The sequence below is a fragment of the Merops nubicus genome, unplaced genomic scaffold (genome assembly GCF_000691845.1).
Source record: "Merops nubicus isolate BGI_N331 unplaced genomic scaffold, ASM69184v1 scaffold46232, whole genome shotgun sequence".
Classification (NCBI taxonomy): domain Eukaryota; kingdom Metazoa; phylum Chordata; class Aves; order Coraciiformes; family Meropidae; genus Merops; species Merops nubicus.
Window position 1 is genome coordinate 18,340 of NW_008593747.1, and position 16,741 is coordinate 35,080.

Genomic DNA, 16,741 nt, shown 5'->3' on the forward strand with positions numbered 1-16,741 from the left:
GATAAAAGTCACGTTTTCCTCATTACACATGCATGTAAGATGAAGAAAATGTGTAGAAAGTAATAAAAATGTGTCACCTTCCCCCTCCCCCTCATCCCGCATCCTCCTGGGCATAAATTAAGCCTTACAAATGAAAAGGCTACTCTGTGACATGCAATTTTTCTTTAATTAAAAAGCTGGCTGTGTTGTGTTACATTACAAAAATGTCCACATGCATAAATCTAAAAAAAGCCCCAAAAATCTACTGTAAATCTACAACATACTAATGATTTACATTTGACTGCTGATTCGCATTATGTAGAAGTCATAGATTTGGTAAAGCATCGTAACAATGTAGGAAGGCATCTACATCTTTAAACTCTGGACTGTATTTGCTTTTTTTATTTTCCTATAAAATTGCATGAAGGCTAACTAGAGAGGCTTCCTATCATAAAATTCCAAAATCTTGATATTTCATCACTGTCTAGGTCACCCTCTTACAAATATTGCCCTTTAAAAGCACACATTTCTAACTGTTCCATGTTTTGTGAACTGAACTTCTACACATCTGATCTTTTAAATTATTCATGGAAATATCAGATATGATAGGAAGACAAACCTGAGATACATTTGAAGTACAACAGTATAACTTGCTAACTCCTTCATTAATAAAGAAAACCTCTCTGAAAAGCCTTCCCAAGCTTTTCCCTGTTTTTTGTCTTAACAAATTCTGAAACATGTGCAATTTTATCTTGACATGAGTAGACTTCAAAGCACTGTGATCTTGTCTGATAGGTGTAGGAATTTCTGCATAACCATTACAGTAACTTTAAGAGTCTTTTCCACCCCGCTGTAAAGGTCAGAAAAAAAGCTGCAAACTAGGAGGGGAATAGCATGTCATCAGAGTGATGTGTCTGAAGCTTTTCAGAATAGGTTGTTTCTCCCTCCTTCCAAGTGTCTGTCTGTCTCCATTTTCTTCAAACAGCTCACAAAATGTAGTCAGTTTTACACCAAGTTAAAGAGTCACATCAGCTTAGTACTAGTCTTTCTATGCAGTATTTGACTTGCTGAGTTCCTGTCTGATAGCTAGAAAGAGAAAGAGAGAAAAGTTAACAAATCAAATAGTCAGAGCCAAGGCAGAAAGCCTTGTATATACACAACTGACCTTTTAAAGAAAGCCCACCCTACTCCCACAGTCTTAAAACATGAGGAATGTATATGTAAGACAGCTTCCTGTGGCTTCAGACAAGTTTCATTCTCAACCAGGCAGTGCTTTTTCCTCCTGTGGAATTTTTGTTAACTTCTTATTTTTCACTTTTACACCTCCAGCAACTTTATGACCTTACCTGATGACAATCCCCTGCAATTATCAAGGAGTCAGTATCAATGGACTCATTTAATGTTTTTTTTTGGGGGAGGGAAGGTTCTTTTAAGAGCAGCCTCAGGGCTCTCCCTTGTTTGCATCATACTGTTCTAAAAGGCTGCAGTACACAGCACTGTCAAAATACAGGGAAAAGCATGGCATTCTCTGTAGCCCAAATCCAGCCAACTCCTTCTATGACATCAGTTGATGACATTTTATATTTTATCAGCAGTAGTATCAGTTTAATATCAACATTCTTCCCCCTCCCTGATCTCCCACTTCCCCTCCTTTACTTTGGTACTTTCCACATAGAAGAAAAAAAAAAGAAAACAAAACAAAAAAAACCCAACCAACCAAACAAAAGAAAAAACACAAACAAAACAAAACAAAAAAACCAAAACCAACCAAACAAAGGCACACCAAGGCAATAAATGAATTTTCTTTACTTCTTGACTGATGTACCTTTAGGTTTATGTGTTCTCAATTATTTCCTTCAGCAACAGAAGGCTACTTAGGAAGATACTTTCCATTAAAATAAAAATGAAAATTGTGAGAATTCTTTGACTCTTATGTTACAAACAAAATAGAAAAAAAATGAGAAGTGGAGATACAATCCTAGTCTGAATAACAGCAGTTTTGAAATATGCACCTCAACAGCTCTGGATTATTTAAAAATAACCCGCCTACCACCACACAATACTAAGGGTGACTACAAATCACTCAAATACAGCATCCTTCCAACCACTTTTAAAAGACACTTTGACACTTGGTGTCTGTGTTCTATTAAAACAAATCACACGAGAAAAAACACTGAAGCATGTCAAGCAGAACAGGTCTGGCACAAATGAAAATATGCCACCAGACTAAGAACAAAGCTGCTTTTACCAATATATCACTCTTGGGCTAGGAACATGTATTTATATTGTTGTGCACCTGTAGCTACTTACTCTAAGATTGAACAGCAGCAGCAAACTCTGATACCTACCATCAATGAGTTCTTCCTTTAATTTCGTTAACTCCTTCCTCATTTCATCTAAAATGTCCTGTGGTGTCAGAGCATAAATAATAGATTAGCTTTGCAACACAAACAGATCAGTTTTGCCACCTGTAATTTTTGGCAGACAGAAATCTGAAATTCTTCTAGCCTTAAATCAACTTTTTACCCTTCTGAAATGCATAACCCACCCTTTAGCTTCCAAGGTAATCCCCCAAACCTAAAGCATCCCTGAAATTTTCCTACTGCAGGTACAAGGAAACAAAAAAGCCTTCTGCAGAAGTCCTACAATTTGACTCCTGTGGCACTTATGAGAGAAGGGAGATACCAAAGTTAGAATATTGCACTAATGTAATTGATAAAAAAAAGTATTATAGAAAGAAAAATATTTGGCACATGCCTTTAAAATAAGAAAGCTTTCCTTCAGATGAAACGTGATGTGGAATGCAAAAAAATTAGCTAACTAAAAGCTTCAAGTCAAGGAAATATTCAAAGAAAAAAGGGAAATCAAGTTATCAAGGTGTTCCAGTCACCAAGTGGAATGTGAAGGAATGAAGGGAACAAGAGTGAAATGTCATCCCCTGCTTACTGTTTTCTCCATCCTTTAAGTGATGTTAACTGATGATTTGGTGACCATCTTTTGGCAGGCAGAGTGGGGGGTAGTGTCTGTTTCTACAGAGGTGACTGTCAGGTCCTGGCCAAATCTGTAGTCAGCATGGAACTCACCCAGATGATCTCAGTTGCTTCTTTTTCAGCTTTGGGGTGAGCATGCTGTTCACAACTGAGCGTGCAATTACTCTACTCTAGACTTGTAGAGTCCTTTATGAGCTGATGGTGCAAGACACATGCATGGACAAACCTTCCCTGCATGAAGTCGCTCCTGGTGCAAGAGCATGTACCAAAGCTGCATAGGTAAGGTCTCCCAGTTCGTCAAGTTTTAGACAAGACTCTTTGACAAATGGCAAGAAACCCTGGAGCAGGGGTGTAGTCACAAGTTGCTGAGAAAAACAGTGGCTAGTAACATCTTCTCATGTGTTCAGTAGAAATACTGAGTGTGAGACAATTTTGCCCCAGAGAAAAAAAACTTAGCAGGAGGCAGCGAGAGTCAATGTGCTGGAAACCTAGGAGAGCTGTGCCTTATGGGATGACAGGATCCCCATCCTCTGTGCCTTCAACTCAAAAGAACCACAGAGATGAAAAAAAGCAACCAGACTTATCAGCAACAGCCTTTCATGGAAGCTGTTGCAGAAGTAGCACAAATCCTCTTGAGATTACAAAACAGGAGTACCAGATTCCAGAATAACCCCCTACATGCTCCAGAACCAACCATGGTGCCAGAACCCAACCTAGAACCAACCACAGACCACTGAGCTGGAAACCACTCTAGAACCCATGGCTGAACTAGAGCCTGCTCCAGAACCTCCTTCCCCACTCAGGGACTAGCCCAGTAATCCAAATGCCACTTGAGGAAGATCCTTCACTTCCAACTCCACTATTTACACTCCTCTAAATACCACTGCTGCCAACACCATCACCATGACCCTGCAAACCACACCACCTCAAACCCACCACATCTGGAAACAACCATCACTTTACAGACTCATGAATGTAGAGCCCCTTGGCCACAGCAACCACATCACTCCTCTTTTCAAGGGCAGGGATCCAACTTCAGTAGATCCTCACCTGTAGAATAGGCAGATCACATCTACAATACACTGCAAGTTCATGGTCCCTGCTAGGAAAGTAACTAGAACCATCTCACCATGCTCCCCAAGGAAAGGGGCCTCCAACAGCTCAGCATGGATGACTGTGGCCAAAACCCAGTATCAGTGTATCACACAACTCAGACTGGCACCGAGAAAGCACAGTACTTTGACCAAGCATCACTCAGCAAGCCACCAGCAGGCCACCTACCCCATGTCGGCCTCACAGTTCCCAAAGACCCGAAAGATTACTAGACACACCATGAAGTACAACAGGGCAAAAATACACAGTAGCCTACGCACATATGGACAACTCCAAACACCTTACACAAGTCTGCTTGAGTCAGCATTGGTTCAATGTCTCAGGCAACAACTGCTCTCAAAAGGACATCTCCACAGAAAGCACCTACCAGCAGCAAAGGTGACCATCTTATGGCCTCCTCAACAACGGTGAGGAGTCAGAGGAACACAAATATCATACATTCACTTGCTCCTCTGGGAGCTCCTAATCTTGGGAACATGGAACATCTGCTCAGTCTACAGATCATTAGTGCTCTTAACTGATATCTCCTCTCTTTGCACAAGTCACAAGAGATCCCTTGCCGAGCTTCTGGTTGCCCAGGTTTGTCTGTTTGGCAAGTGTACTTGATGAGGGCCTGTCACCTACAGGTAACTGTTGTTAAACAATTTCAAAAGCATCCCATAACATCTTATCCTCACCTAAAAGCAGCCAACAGTCACATTCCTCCCACAAGACCCTCCTTTGCTCTTAGGAGAACTACACAAAAGGTGGTATCGCTGGATGCTCTTTCACCACCAAACTCACATCTGATATTAAAATATGGTAATGCTTGTTCTGCTAGAACTGCTCTGAGAGCTTGTTGTTTGGGTAGAGAGAAGGAAAGCTTTTCCAGGCAGTGCAGTTTCCCAGTTCCATCCACAGTATCAACACCATTTTGTGTGTGCTAACGCACAACCAGGAACAATCACCTGTGATAAAGTACTGGGGCTGTGTAAGCCACCACCCTGCAGTTACAGCTCCTAAGAATACTGAAACACATGTAGGGAAAAATTTGGAACTAATTAATTAAACAGTTAAAAACTAGTATTGGACAGTTACAAGTCCTTACACTCAAGTGTTTTATTCAAAGCATTATATACCTACCTGTTTCAATCTGTCGTAATCTAGACCTTCTGACTGTACTCCATTGGCACTGGGTTGCCCTGTTGGTGTAGATTTTGGTCTGCAGTACAAAAGAAAATATCTATGAATTACTGGTCACTCATTATTACAAGATACATAGGACTTCTCATCAAACTTGCCAAAATCTGTCTATTGAAAACAGTGAAGAATCAGAATGAAAAAAAATATATTTGGAGTGGGAGGATGAGAAAAATCAGGCAGATCCCAAATACCACACAGAACAAAAAGTAACAAACCAAGAATATTTTCCACGCGCTGGAAATATTAATTACTATAAGAATAAGAGTTATTAGTTCGAAGCAAGACCTTTTCAAGTAGCAGACAGATTTCACTGCCTGTGGTTTCTGATTTTTTCCACAAACGAGCACGGAAAGCTGAATACCTTAAAATGTCAAACATTTTCCCTTCTCCTTTTTCAAATGCTTACTCTTTTTAAAACAGGCCCTCTCAGAGAAGCACTCTCACTAACTGATGACTACATGTCGATGCTATATGAATGTTGTGGAATCACCCTGGCAGATTTTCAATATTTGACAGGACATGGTTGAGCAACCTTATCTTATTAATAACCCTTCCAACCTGAATTATTCCATCAATTGCTTTTTAAAGCTACTGAAAGCAAACACTGTGACAGCATCAAGATTTATAAGATAAATATAAATAAGATATAAGATAAATATACTTGAGAGAAAGTTCTAATGTTTTGGACTATGCTATGTTCAGTGTTTCTTTATGTAATACTCTCTTAAGAGAGTAAAAACTTGCTGACTAAGATCATCTTGCATTTTTAACACACATTTCAGAAGAAGCAGGTTTTCCACTTTTTCTTCTCTTTTCTGATCCCCTCTGTTCATACATGGTGCAACTCAGACTCATGTACTTACTACGCTTCCACAGAGCCTTGCATAACTACAGCTATGAGCAGAGACAGAACCTAATGCTAACAGCAGGAAAACTGTACTCTGGAATGGATGGGTGGGTGGGTGCTGTGGGACAGAGGGAGGAATGTTCTGCTGTTCTTAATTACATTTTATGACTCAGCTAGCACTCTCTCTCCATTAATCTATAAAATGTTGAGCCAAAAAGAAGCTGTTGATAAAATTTCTGACAGTTTATGTCAGGAGGTTTCCCCATTGCTTATGATTATCACAGTATGCTAGCTGCATTTTTCTGGATTCGTTACCTGAAGGTGCAGCCTCATTTATTATGAAGGCAGGCAGCCAGGAACAAAAAAAAAAGCCAAACCAGCAAGAAAGGCATAGTTCTGCACTTTATCTTCTTTAAAATACACAGCGTAAAACTATCTTTTCTCAGAATAAAGCAGAATGTGAGGGACACATGCAGTATATCCATTGCTTTAGTTTTCCATTTCTGTATTTTAATTTAGCTAAGAAAAAAAGCTGTTTTCTCAGAAGCAAAAGAATAGTGAACTTATAATTTTTTGTTGTTAGTGATTTTGTAAAAAACTATATTCAGTTTTCATTCCTCTTCCCTTATGAGTCAGTTTGTCCATGAAGAAATTGTTTGATTACACTGTCTTTGTTCAGTATGAGCTGAACGAGCCTCATACTGGATTGCCTTGGTGACTTTTATAACCTGACAGGACTATTTTCTATATTTGCTAACTGAAGGAAAATACTCAAAATGCAACTCCCAAAAGAAAAGAGCATGCACACCAAAACATCATTTTGATACTACAGAAATTTCTCAGGTTTGTGCTCTTCAGATACTTTTACCTCTCAGAGGTTCCCCAGCATAAAAAAATGTTAATAACCAACATGGAGAGTTGCCTATTTTTCCTCCCCCTAACCTCTGAAAGGTTACGCCTGTGTCATTGAAGAGCCTGGCACATTAGAATATACTAATTAAAACCTTCCTACACATTCATAGCTGCCAAGCAACTCTGGTGACAGAACATTTTAAATTGGTACACTCAAGCTCATTCATCTTTTCAAAAGGCAGTAACTCCAGCGTAGGCGGTAGGAACCTCTCAGCAATTTTTTTAATGCTCCATGATTATTTCTGAGCACTGACAAGTTAGTTATGTCAAGTCTAGTGGCACCCATTTAAGGAAAAAACCTGTCAGCTGTTACCATATAAAACAAAGTCAGCAGAAGGGATTGTATTAACTATCTTTGCTGCAGGACTTTGCATCAAAGCAGAGAGGTGCAGGAACATCCTGTGTTGTTACATCAGCTCAGTTCTTCACTTGACATCAAAATACTCAATTATATAGTTGTTTAAACTTCTGTAGACTTACATCTAGACAAGTTCCAAGAGAGAAATTACTAACATTATCATTGCTTGAAACACACTGAAATGAAATACATGATCCACCAAATAAGACAGAACAAAAAATATTCAATAACTCGATAGTGGAAGAAGGTGGAATATAGAAATCACCTTGCAATCACCAGAAAATCTACAGTGTGTGCTCATGCTATGAAGACAAACCACAGTTTAGGATCTTTTACAAAACTATGTATCAGCAGTGCTTAGTTCATTATGAAAGAACCTCTTGCTCAAAACCATTCCTCAAGATGAGATCTTTGGCAATTGCTTGTTCATCACGTCTGATATTTAAAGCATTACTCGCAGTTTAAACCTCAAACTGTGAATGCTGACTTAACTCCAAGCAGACTAGTGTGAGTTTTTCACATTCTCCAAATATAGTTTCTGATCATTTCCTTTGACTATCACTTTGTTCCCATACACTATGGTATTACATCATTTACTCAACAGGACTCAAAAAAAGAAGCAGCGTCCTCTCAAATACAATTCCTGGCAATTGGTAACAGGCACCTACTACATGCCTTAATGGAATAATTCAAACTAGAATATACTTTAATATTTTAACAAAACTTCCCCCAAAACTATCTAATTTTTCCTTCCTCAGCTTGCTCAGAAGAAAGATTAATGATGAATGCAGTTGCCATTAAGAAAAATATTCACTACTGGAATTTAGTGAATAAAACATCCCAACCATTTGATCCTAAGATGGCTAAAGAGCTCTCCCGTGTGGTTTTTCATAGCATTGCCTAACAGGACAGTGAGGCAACCTTAGTGGTGCCTACAAAACCTTAAATCAAGCATGCAAGATAAAGATTTTATTCATGCCAACATGCAGAATACACCACTCAAGATAAGTAGCTAAAAGGGGAACTTTTCATACAAAAGATTAAGTAGTCACCACAGCAAGTGCCTTCATGAAAAACGAAGCTGGAATTTAACTCAGTAATTCTGAGTGGCTCTGTAACATGTTTACCTGTGTGGAAAGCTTTTAAAACATCAAGGCTTTCAATGTCAGTATTTCATGACTACCACTACAGAGAGTGAAACTGAGATCCGCAGCTTAAAATACACATAATGTTCATGCTAACTTGTGAATGTGTTCCCGACAGAATTTTCGTGTTGCTTTCTGATGTTTAAGTCAGGCAAAACCTACTTGTTATCTTTACTTAACTTGCAAAAAGCAGCTGTGAAAACTGACCTGGAGAATTAATTGTTGTTCCTGTGTGCCAAAAAATCATTATTTAATATGAATTCATAGTTGTTCTTCTTCAAGCTAGCTTGCCATCCCAATTTGCCTTTAACACCATCTGTTTTTAACCAGTCCAAAACCAGCTCAACTGGACAAAAAAAAAAAAAAAAAATGTGAAGAGGAATGTGGTGGTACGTGTGGTGATTACCAATCCGTGTAGAAAAAGTCCAACCCTGAACTGATCAAAATGGTTATTACAAAGTCTGAAATCCCAACAGGATGATACCTGTTTAATGAATCATAGAACCTGTTTTCAGAAGCAAGCAGATTTTTCCACGGAGATTCCCGTCTACGAAGGGGAGAAACACTACCTTAAGAAGCTATAATAGGTCTTAATTTTGCTCAGTTTTAGCACCTTATATAGCATGGAGTTGCACTAGCTGTGTTCCAATAGTCTGAATGTCTCAGGAAATACTAAAAGCACATAGCTTAATTCTTCTCAAAGTCTGCTGAAAAAAAAGGCGCCGATTTTAAAAAAGACACTTGTTATTTTAAAATATTTAGAACATCGATTCTGAATAACAATTCCTTCATTGTCTATCTGTTTGGAAGTTCTGAAGAGAAACTTTTGCCTGCTTGCCAGTTTCTTAGGTATGCTTTGTTCAATTCCTGTAAATGACTCCTGTCTTCTCTGTAGAGGACAGAAGCAGGTTCACAGGCCTTACCAGGTGAAAGATAGCCTCTTTTGGAAAACATGGTGTTAGTGTTTCAAACAGCAGCACTCTTTGGCTAACTGACTCAAAGGGAGTTACTCTAACAAGCTGCTTGTTGAGATAGACTTGGCAACTGCAGAGAATTAAGAAAACTTCAAGGACATTGGAGAGGCTTCTATTAAAACCTTTTCTTTCCTGATCCATGGAATATTCCCCATACTGGCAGGTCAAACAGTCAACATTGACTAGAAAACTGTACCAGCAGCCTTAAAAATATATGCTATGGCACCTTCCAGCCAGGTTATGACAGCACTGGAAAATAATACTGACACTCAAAAAGCATGGAATTCTTATTTTGCAAGCACTTTTAGAGTATACACCCAGGGAGGCTCTCATCAAGCTGAATTCTATCAACGTTTTCCATTGGATGACTGAAGACAAAATCCTGATGAGTTTTTCTCAGTATGTCAAGAAGTCTCAAAACTCCTCTGTACTCCTGAGCTCCTCTAGGTCAGAAAATATATTTAAACAGACCTCAATAACCTCTCAATTTCACCAAAAACAAGAGAAATGAAACAGGATGCATAAAAGACTTTACAAGAAACTACCTCTGTAGGGACAGGTAGAATGAAGACTTAAGGACATTCCAGACTCCCCAGAGGAGTCTGATATGAAGAACTGCCCTATTTATTAATCTCTTCACTTTCCTTTCTTCAGATGCTTATCCATAGGGTATCTATAGAAAATGAGCCAGGTCAGCAACTGTCTTAAACAATATGAAAACTAAAATGCTCTTTAGGATACCTTACATAAATTACTTCTATGACAAGTTCCCCCCTTTGCTTGAAAACAAGACACCTCAGTTAAAGCAGGTAAGACCTACTGGTGGGTGGTGTAAGAACATAGGGGGAAGTCAAGGCTAAAGGTAAAGCAGTATTTTGTTACACTGACAGTATCACAGAGAGGACATCATCACCAATGTCACCTGCTTTTTGGGAAAAAACAAGCAGCCAGAATCAAGACTGCAGATATTTTAAGCTCCTGGACTTATTTCTGAAAGACAGACAAGGATACTGATATAGGCTGAGAGTGTTTAGTGCTGTATATTAGAACTGAAGACTGTGATGGTAAGCTCAATCACAACTAATACTACTTAGAGAAGAACTGGTCTTTCTTCTCTGATCACCAGATCTTCAATAGCTGGCTCCAACAGGCCCAAATTTTAAGAATTCAAGTAATTTCAAACACAGCATTCTGAAGTTTATCATGTTATTTTGTTTTCTCTCAAGAAATTCAGGTAACTTTGTCCCATTACCTCAGGTCAGAATCCTTTAACCTCTGTATGAAGAGTATACAGGAATTCTAAAATTAACCTTAAGGTAAATGGTATTTAAATATACCACCAAAATAAAAAAAAAATTGCTAAAGTAGCCATTCTACTCGTTTGCATTACTGAAATGCCTACCACACCTACTGTCTAGCAAAGTTCTAGCTGACAAGTTATGAAAGGCTGGTTAATACACTGAAGGATGTATATTTCTACACTTCTTTAGGATGGAATTCCTTGGATGGGTGTTAAGACAGCTACTGAAAATTGCCACAGAATCAAATCTTACCAAGATGACTTAAAGAGCTAGATAATCATTTTAGGACTAGTACAGAAATAGAAGAGTGAAAACCTATTCACTAGATTTACTACTGAATATATACATCACAGTACTGAATTTGGTTTTCCCTTGCAGAAAATTTCAGATTTGAAAATTTAAAGGAATAGAAAGAATTAAACATTACTGGATAGGCAAACATGTAACACTTAACTGGAATTGTACACCAATTGTTAAGGAATCTTTTTGGGCTTTACTTTTTACTTTACTGTCAAAAAATTCACTTACTAGCACTCTCCAAAAGCAACTTTTCTTACCTAACTAAAACTACCAAAAGCAGTCTCACAGAAGTTATTATAAACCTATATATTTTGCTTTATTATTAAGGTGGTTTTGCTATTTTAATCCAGTATCTTCAGCAGCATGAGAAACAACAACAAACGTAAGGAAAAGATAGCTGCTACAAAAGGGGATACCTGGAGATAACAGGCGACTTGCTTCCATTCACTGTATTTGTTCTTTCCCAAGGCTTTCTTGTTAGTTCTGAAAAAAATTGTGAGAAGATTAAAACCTGACTTTTTCTATTCATTGCATAATACATGTGAGGAAACTTCAAGTACCTAACAATTTAAGTCAGATGGGTTTTGTTTTTGTTTGTTTTGGGTTTTGTTTGAGTGTCTTGTTTTGTTTTAGTGAAGTTTGGTTTGGTTTTTTTACTATATTGCATTAGTTTTTCATATTAAGCTACCTCCTGTTATATTCATCTTCACTTTTAGTCATATTATCATTATCTTTGTGATAGCATCTTTAAGTCCCACTTCTAGACATTGTAAATGCCATTTGATTCTTAATCCAGCTGGGAGGAAGTCTGCCTACACTTCTATACATCTCATTGCTTCAGTTGTGAAACATGGAATTCTGGACCCATAACCAAAGTCAGCTTCAAATACTGGGGGGAAAGTGTTTTTAAGCTAAAGTATTTTTCCAGCACTGTTAATGAACTATATAAAATTAATTCAGTGTCAATTTCAATGAAGCAACCAGCAGGGATGATACAATCCTACACAACAAGAATACCTTTCAGCAAGAAGGCATTTATTTTCCTAAGTCTTGTCCCCAAAAAAGATACTTCTGAGGATTAAATATATAATTTCCCCCTTTCAAAATAATACAGACTTGAAACTGATGTTACATTGCTCTGGGATCCAGAAGAGATTGTAGTTTACTTACTACCTGTGATAGCAGACAAAGTTTCATTATGCATCTCTTCTCCTGTCTGGGCAGCTTATATTCTATGGGCAAGCACTACGTTATACACTGGAGAAGAGGACTTTTGTGCCTGGTGCATATAGGCATGAGTCTAATTTGTAGTCAAGATTAAGAAGCCCAACCTATCTTTATACACGCTCATGCTTCATTCTCCATTACGGAGCCTGATTTCAGCTGTGTTTAGAATTCTCTCCAATCAACTTCGACTTGCTATCCTGAGTTTATTACAGTGATGATCTGAAGTCATGTGTGAAATCTAGCTTTATTGTGCAGGTCTGTTTGTCAACAGCAGACAGAAAACACAGCCCAAACACAAAACATTTCAGTTAAGGGCTGTTTATTTGGTGTTCTTGCACAGTGACTAAGATTTCCCACATCCCCTTTAGTTGTCTAGCCTAAGCCCCTCCCTCAGGATATACCTATCATCAAAAATGCTTCATTCCCTATAGATCAGGTTTTCACTCCTTAAAATTTGCACAAGTTACAACAGTCTTTCTGTACTGTGAATTGTTATTATTTACTTGCTATAATTAATCAGGATTTTAATATGCCACTGATGTTACCAGTCTGTACTTCAGATTTGGAGTTTGTTTTGTTCCCCTTCTTTTCTATTGCTCATCTCTGCTAAGGTGGGCAAGCTGAGAGGCAGAAATGCCCTTTCAGAGTCTCATATTGATCAGTAAGTTTTCTGGGATGCTGCCAGATACTGACAAGAATGTCTGAATCACAGCAGTTTGCTAGCATAGCCTGTGACCCAGGCAACTAGAGGTTGCCAGTGCTAGTAATAAGTCTTAAGCTAAATTTGATAGATCAGGCTTCAGGATTTGTCCTGCCGTAACAGTTATTTTAGCTGTACCTGCAAAATTGAGAAATATTGTTATGGCTGCAGATTGCTCAAGGACCATGAACAGAAACATCATCCAAGGGTCATACATCTGTTGACTATTGCATGGGTTTTATCTTTTTTTTTAAAATATTATTACCTAACACGTTTTAATCAGATTTTAGTTAGCTTTATGTAGCTGTGTTTCTTCTCCTAAAAGGAATATAGCATATACAGAAAAGGACTAACATGTGTAAGTAATCATGGTGTAGCCCTCTCTGTAAGCAACAGAGCAGAGAGAACAGCCCCTTAACAGAGTGGAAACGTATCAAAATAAATGCAAGGAAACCCAAGCTCTGGACAGAAGAAATGTTTCTACCTTAAACATCATGTCCTCCTGACAAAGAATGCAGAACTCTGATAGCTCACCACAACGCCAAAGAGGTAGATGCTAGCAAGTCTGTGTGTAACAATTTCAGTTATATTCATGGTAATTAGACATAATTACACAAATTTTTTTGACCTGGCTTCTGCTCAGTAGGCCAAACATGACTTTTAAACATTTTAAAGACATGTTCCAATAATAAGGTACAGCATTACCAGAATATTTTACATCATCAAGAAATGAAGTGAAATCTCTCCGTGGAAGGAAATGGTCAAAACTCTGGATGCATTTGACATTTTCAAAAAGTTTGATGAGGCTTCTTATCATGACAACCAATTAGATGAACCTCTTCAGTTGCACTGTTTTGACTTCCCTCTTTGGGGCCTGTATTATTAGAAGTGTTCCAAAAGCGGGCATTTCCCCAAGGCTAATATCATCTCTGTGTTCAACAGAATGAAGCAATCTCCTAAGCTAAGGGGATCATGAGGGGAATAGAAACCAAAGCTTGATTTGTATGACGTAATTTCTTGCCTTGCAACTGAACTTCTTTATGCTACCGTCTGTACCAACACTAACACTTCTCCAGTTTTTTCACCCAGACACGCTTAGCTCCTAGTTCTTTTTTCCCCACAGCCAGTGGCCACCTGGGTTTTGTTCACACTACAGCAATGCGTTTTGATATTAATGCTGCACACCATCAAGTGGCTGAAACATCTAGTGACTAAGTATACATACGTGCAAGCAACCAACAGAGAAAGCCAGAACATACTGGAGACTGGTATATGTATTGCCCAGTCATTCTCCTTCTGCTTCCAGTATCTTTGGGATAACAAACTGCAGGTTATATGCCACATCCTCCCCTCTTTGTATGTACATGGGAAGAGGTAGCCAGGGAAGCTAAAGGTACAAAAAGGTACTGCTGAAGGACAGAAAAAGAAAGCCACGAGTGTCACTTGAGTCCTTGTAATGCAGTCATTTACAGTATGAATACGTATGCACGCTGACAATACATCTTGGCCAACTACAGAAGTGGTGAGAGGTAAGCTCTCCTTACTGCCTGCAACAGAAGTTCCAAACTCTGACAGATGCATACCTCAGCGAAAGAATCATAGTTAAAGAATTTCTATCCCATGCACTTACATGGATTTAGAAAGGACATTTGCATGTGAAGGAATATTTGCTAAAGTACCTGGAATCAGCAACCATTTCTGACTCTGATATTGTTGTACATCTGCCTTGAAGGAAACAAACTATTGTCCCAACTCATGCCCTACAATGAATCTTTCACATTTCACCTTGCTTTCACATTCATTACCAACAGCTTCATCATCTCCATAGGTTCGACACAGGAGGACCCTATATACCAAGCACGTTGTTACAGTAGATGTTTCTTTTGATCTGCCATCTTCTGAAACATTTTTGACTCAGGACCTGTTCTAGAGCACAATGCCAGTCTGCAGTCCTGGGAGAAGAGCCAAGCTCCAAAATTCCACACAGCTAGCTGAGATCTGAGATTAGGTTTTAGCATTACAGAGTCATGGAGTTCACAGACCTGTGCTACTTACCAGGTGTGCTTGTTGAAGAAACCTTAGATGTTGAAGACTCTGCTTCTTCCTGATTAAAAGGGAAGGGAGAGGAAGAAGGCAGAGAAGAGGGAAACAAAAATAAACAGCCACCTTTGAATCTTGTGTATCTAATAGATGAATCGCAACTGTTTATTTCCCTTTTATACAGATTTAAATTCCTAACTGTATGTAAAAAATGTGCAATTACTATGCACTTCACAGTGAATGTCTGGAGAGGAGAAGGCTGAGGAGAGACCTTATTTTCTACAACTACCTGAAAGGAGGTTGTAGCAAGGTGGGGGTTGGTCCCTTCTCCCAGGTTACTAGCCATAGGACAAGAGGAAATGGGCTCAAGTTGCACCAGGGGAGGTTTAAATTGGATATTAGGAAGAATTTCTTTCCTGCAAGAGTGGTGAGGCATTGGACCAGGCTGCCCAGGGAGGTGGTGGAGTCACCACCCCTGGAGGGGTTCAAAAAACATGTAGAAGTGGTACTTTGGGACATGGTTTAATGGTCATGGTAGTGTTGGAGGATGGTTGGACTTGATAATCTTAGATGTCTTTTCCAACCTTAATGATTCTATGATTCTATGTATATATATGGTAAATTATAAACCTGTCAGGTATACCATTAGAATCTCTCTCATAATTTAGTATTTAACAATGAGAAGTAGATAAAATTTCTCAACTCACAGTCTTATCATCTTTTTGCTCTTGTTCTGTTGATCCCTTTTCAGCAATTCTTCTCCTATAAGCAGAGACAAAAGTTACCAAGATCATCATGGCTTTAAGATGGAGGAATGTTGTTTAGTGTAATCAAAGACATACACAGCTCGACAGCTAGATAACTGAAAATTAGTGTTTTAAAAAGGACTTTCAAAATACTTCCAAGGACAAAGCTCTCTGCCAAAGCAACCATGCAATTCTTTCTCCTTTTGAAGTCTGTATTCTCTCCCCTACAGCTGCACAAAGACTTACACAGAAGAGAAGTATTCGATTACGCTCAGGTAAAAACGGCTATTCATGAAACGTTATCAGCTTCACAAAGCAAGCACATGAGCAAGCCGGTGTTCATTTGATCCTTAGCCAGCTACAAAGAGGCACCCAAAATCTTACCCCTGGTGGCTGGAGCACAGCAGAAACAGTTCCTTACCTCCTGGCCAGCAGGGCACTCATTTCTTCCATCAGCCCACTGCCTCCCAAGGGAAGGGGTCCATTTCCACGGCCACTGTCTGTTTTAGATGAAGCAGAGCTGCCGCCTCCTCCTCCACTTGAACTGGAGGAATCTTCACCCTTCATGATACACAAAACAACAGATGTGTAAATAAAATGATAGCTGACGTAATGAAAGGAGCAAAGTTCACATATGAGAAAGAAACAACTGTATAAAGAATGTGATGGGCTGAGTAGTATCATCCTGTGACACTTTCTTACTAATGAATTAAGCCTACTACCCCAGAAGTCTTGATACTGCTATTAACCTCAAACAAAAACTACAAGCAGTTCAGAAGGACAGGGCTTGGAGCCAGGAGTCAGAGGAAGAAAGCGGCACTTACCCGTGAGACCTTCCGCAGTTTGGCTCCAGCAAGCGCGGCTGCCAGGCCAGTGAGCGGGCGATTCTCTTCGGACACGTGTCCCCCTGAAAAGCCGGAGGCGGGG

At 39.0% G+C, this 16,741-nt stretch overlaps 1 protein-coding gene across 1 annotated transcript; it reads right to left on the bottom strand.

Moving 5' to 3' along the window:
• Positions 1-375: 375 nt before the first annotated feature.
• LOC103768385 (protein enabled homolog) lies at positions 376-16,734 on the bottom strand (the record flags this gene model as incomplete). The annotated part of the gene is made up of 9 exons (XM_008935526.1): positions 376-1,065; positions 2,328-2,385; positions 5,205-5,283; positions 9,011-9,073; positions 11,518-11,584; positions 15,084-15,132; positions 15,776-15,830; positions 16,236-16,375; positions 16,639-16,734. Coding segments are annotated over 9 exons (645 nt in total), but the record flags the coding sequence as incomplete, so codon positions are not given.
• Positions 16,735-16,741: the final 7 nt, after the last annotated feature.